This window comes from Vombatus ursinus, unplaced genomic scaffold, assembly GCF_900497805.2.
Source record: "Vombatus ursinus unplaced genomic scaffold, bare-nosed wombat genome assembly UNPS02005226.1, whole genome shotgun sequence".
Taxonomy (NCBI): Eukaryota; Metazoa; Chordata; class Mammalia; order Diprotodontia; family Vombatidae; genus Vombatus; species Vombatus ursinus.
In genome coordinates this window covers 113,281-116,878 of record NW_020945004.1, presented here as the reverse complement: position 1 = coordinate 116,878, position 3,598 = coordinate 113,281, and the positions used below count along the sequence as shown (strand labels likewise).

General features: G+C 36.9%; 1 protein-coding gene across 1 annotated transcript in view; it reads left to right on the top strand.

Moving 5' to 3' along the window:
- LOC114030016 (aldehyde oxidase 4-like) overlaps nt 1-3,598 on the top strand; it is an 88,941-nt gene that overhangs the window by 73,637 nt on the left and 11,706 nt on the right. The window contains 2 exon segments of the mRNA XM_027844680.1: nt 932-984; nt 1,411-1,525. Coding sequence (XP_027700481.1) covers nt 932-984; nt 1,411-1,525 — 168 coding nt within the window.

Here is a 3,598-nt window from a genome sequence, read left to right as displayed (position 1 = left end):
TGGTGGTTTCTACTGAAAGGGCTGAAGAAAATACTATTTTAAAATTTTATTTGTAGTGGGGGATAGGTCAATATTTAATCAAATGAGAAACTGATTCACCCATCTCTACCCATCTTACTTCACTGCAGGAAAAAGACTAAACACTCCTGTCATGTTTAAATGACAGGGAACAGTATACAGTAATTTCTCCCTCTCATCCAGGAATGTGTTGAAGCCAGCCCCAACCATGAGAAGGGACTGTTAAATTTGTAGTGTGAGCATTTATGCCATGGAAATCAAACTCTAAATCAGAACTTGATTTACTGTTTTGTTGATTATCTAGACTTAAGAAAATATTAATAGTACAGATTAATCTTAAAAGTGTGTCCTGAATAAAGATGTTTACCAACACATTACTATTTTCATCTGCTACATACTTAGATGTATATGCAGAAAAGAAGAGAACCAAGAGAACACAGTGACAAATTGATATTAATCATTAATTATGTGGCCTTCACTGCTCCTTATAAGGTTATTGTGATGATCAAGTGAAGGGATTTATCTAAAGCTCTTTGAAAAATTGAAAATCAGGTCAAAATGAGTACATGATTGAGATATAAAGGGTGACACCATAAGCAAATTAGAAGAGCAAGATCTATAGGGAGGAGAAGAATTCATGACCAAACAAGAGATAAAGAGCATTACAAAATGGAAAATAGAAAATTTTGAAAACTTGGAAGTGTCGTATAAATGCTAGTTGCTGTTGTTATGTTTGTTGTTGCTATTCACAAACCTAGAAGAATGAAGACAATAGGTACACAGATCCAAGTTAGACTGAAGAGGAGAAAGGAAGGACAGAGATAGGTATAAAAGTGAGATGGTCTCCAACAGAAAGCATTTTACTAATTTTCTCACACTCTCATTTACCTCCAAAAATATTCTCCCTTCATAGATTTCTCAAGCTTTCATGGATTCCATCAGTCTTTCAGCTACTGGATATTTCAGGTAAGGAATTTTTTTTTTTGCTTTTTCCAGTGATTGTGGAGGTTCCATAGATATCTCAAGCAAGTTATACGCCCCAGGAGATTTACATTCTAAGGGAAGATTATTCCCACTGTCCCCATACATAGAACTCCTGAACACCTCTTTTGTAACCAAGGAATTTTTCTACCAGTAGCTCAATCTCCTGCAGTGGAAGCAGGGTAAGGAAAGGGTATCACATAGCCACAGCAAGAGAAGATAAGCAGTGTCTATAGGCAACAACTGTTTGAGAGAGCTGCCTAGGGAACATTATCTGATAGAAGGCATGATGACCATATTGTGCTACCTCTGGCTGGGCTGGAACACAGGTAGATAAAAAAGATTCATTCCAGCAGGATAAAATTTTCTCTTTTTGTTTCCATCCTGATTTATATGGCATTATCTTCTCAGGGGCTATCAGACATATATGGACTGGGAGAAGGAAGAAGGTAATCCATATCCATATTTTGTTTATGGAGCAAGCTGTTCTGAAGTTGAGATTGACTGTCTGACTGGAGCTCATAAGGTAAATGTCTTCTTACTTACAAATATACAATGAAAATTTCTCAGGACATTTTCTCATTGAGTATATGAAATGGAAGAAACTGTTATACACTGAATAGAAAGAACATTGTGATAAGAGTTGGGAGGCCTAGGTTCTAGTCCTAAATCTTCCCTCAACTAGTTGTGTAACCTTTATTGGTTCCTTTTTTTTCTTTTTTATTAATTTACTTTGATTTATCAATAATCACTTCCATATGCTTTTGAGTTTAAAATTTTTCACCCCCTTCCTCCACATCACACTCCCCAAGATGGCACACAATCTGATATAGGCTATACATTTACATTCATATTAAACATATTTTCACATTAGTGATGTTGTAAGTAGAAATTAAAATCAATAGGAGGAATCATCAGAAAGAGGAAACAAAACTTAACAAAAGAGAAAAAAAAATAACACTTCAGCTTCCATAGTTCTTTCTTTGGGTGTGGATAGCGTTTTCCATCACAAGGCCTCTGGAGATGTTTTAGATCCTTGTATTGCTGGGAAAGGTTAAGTTTATCAATATTAGTAGTCATCACACAACATGGCTGTTATTGTGTACAACGTTCTCTTGGTTCTGCTCACTTCACTCAGCATCAGACCATACAAGTCTTTCCACGTTTTTCTGAAGTCAATCTGTTCATCATTTCTTATAGCACAACAGTATTCCATCACATTCATATGCCACAACTTGCTCAGCCACTCCCTAATTGATGGGCATCCTCTCAATTTCCAATTCTTAGCCACCACAAAAATAGCTGCTATGAATATTTTTGTACATATTTGTTCCTTTAAGGCAGCTAGGTGGTGCAAGGGATAGAGTATTGGACCTGGAGTCAGCACAGAAACAAGTTCAAATCCAGTCTCAGAAACCTACCAGTTGTGTGACCTTGGCCAAGTTACTTAATCTCTCTTTGCCTCAGTTTCATAATCTATAAAATGGGAATAATAATGGCACCTATCTCCCAGGCTTGTTCTAAATATAAATAAGATAAAATTTATAAAGCACTTTGCAAACCTTTAAGTGCTACAAAAATGTGAGCTATCATTATTAATTTCTTAATCCTTTGTAATCAGAATTTCATCCTTACTACTATTCTAAAACTTTTCTCTTCAAGTTCACCATTTCCCACTTTATTAGTACAGCTAATGGACTGTTTTCATTCCTTATCCTGTTTTTTTACCTCTCCACTCTGTTTAATGTTGTTGACTCCTCTCTCATCTTCTTGTTCTCCAACAACTAGGGAGCACTTCTCATTTTCCTTCTTGGGATCATTGTCCACGACCCTTCTTCTATGTATGGGTATCAACCTCAAATTTGTCTTTGACTGTCTCTTCACCTTCTACATTCTTGGTGATCTCATAAGCTCCCCTGGATTCAATATTGGTTCAATGAAGAAGGCTCCCAAATCTACATGTACATCCCTCCTCTCTCTCCTAACCACCAACCCAGCATCCCCCTGTAGTTTCCCATAAGCATTTCAAACTCATCATGTCCAAAGTGGAACTTATTATCCTTCTGCCTAAAGCAACTTCTCCTCCTGACTTCTATAATCCCATCAAGGATGCTGACCTTCCAATCACCCAGAGTCATCACGGCAACTTCATATCATGCTTGACTCTTCACTGTCACTCACCCCGCATATCCAAATCAGCTTCCAAGTCTTGCTGATTCTATCTTCTCAATAACTCTCATACTTGTCCCTTTTTCTCCACTCCCACTTCTAATTTAGATCATCACCTCTAGTTTAGACCAGACCAAGTTAATCTCCTTGTCTCTAATTTCTCCTTTCTCTAATCCATTGTCCACATAGGAGCCACACTGATATTCAGAAAGTATAGTTCTGACCATATTATCCTTCCTGCTCAAGAATCTTAAATGTCTTCTCATTGCCTTTAATATAAAATATAAATTCATCAGTTTGGAATTTAAAACCCTTTCCAATCTAGCTGAAGCCTATCTTTCTAGGCTGATCACACATTACTCCTCGTAACACTCCATATTCTGGCCAGACTGAGCTACTTGCTTTTCCTTTCAAATGATATTCTGTTTCC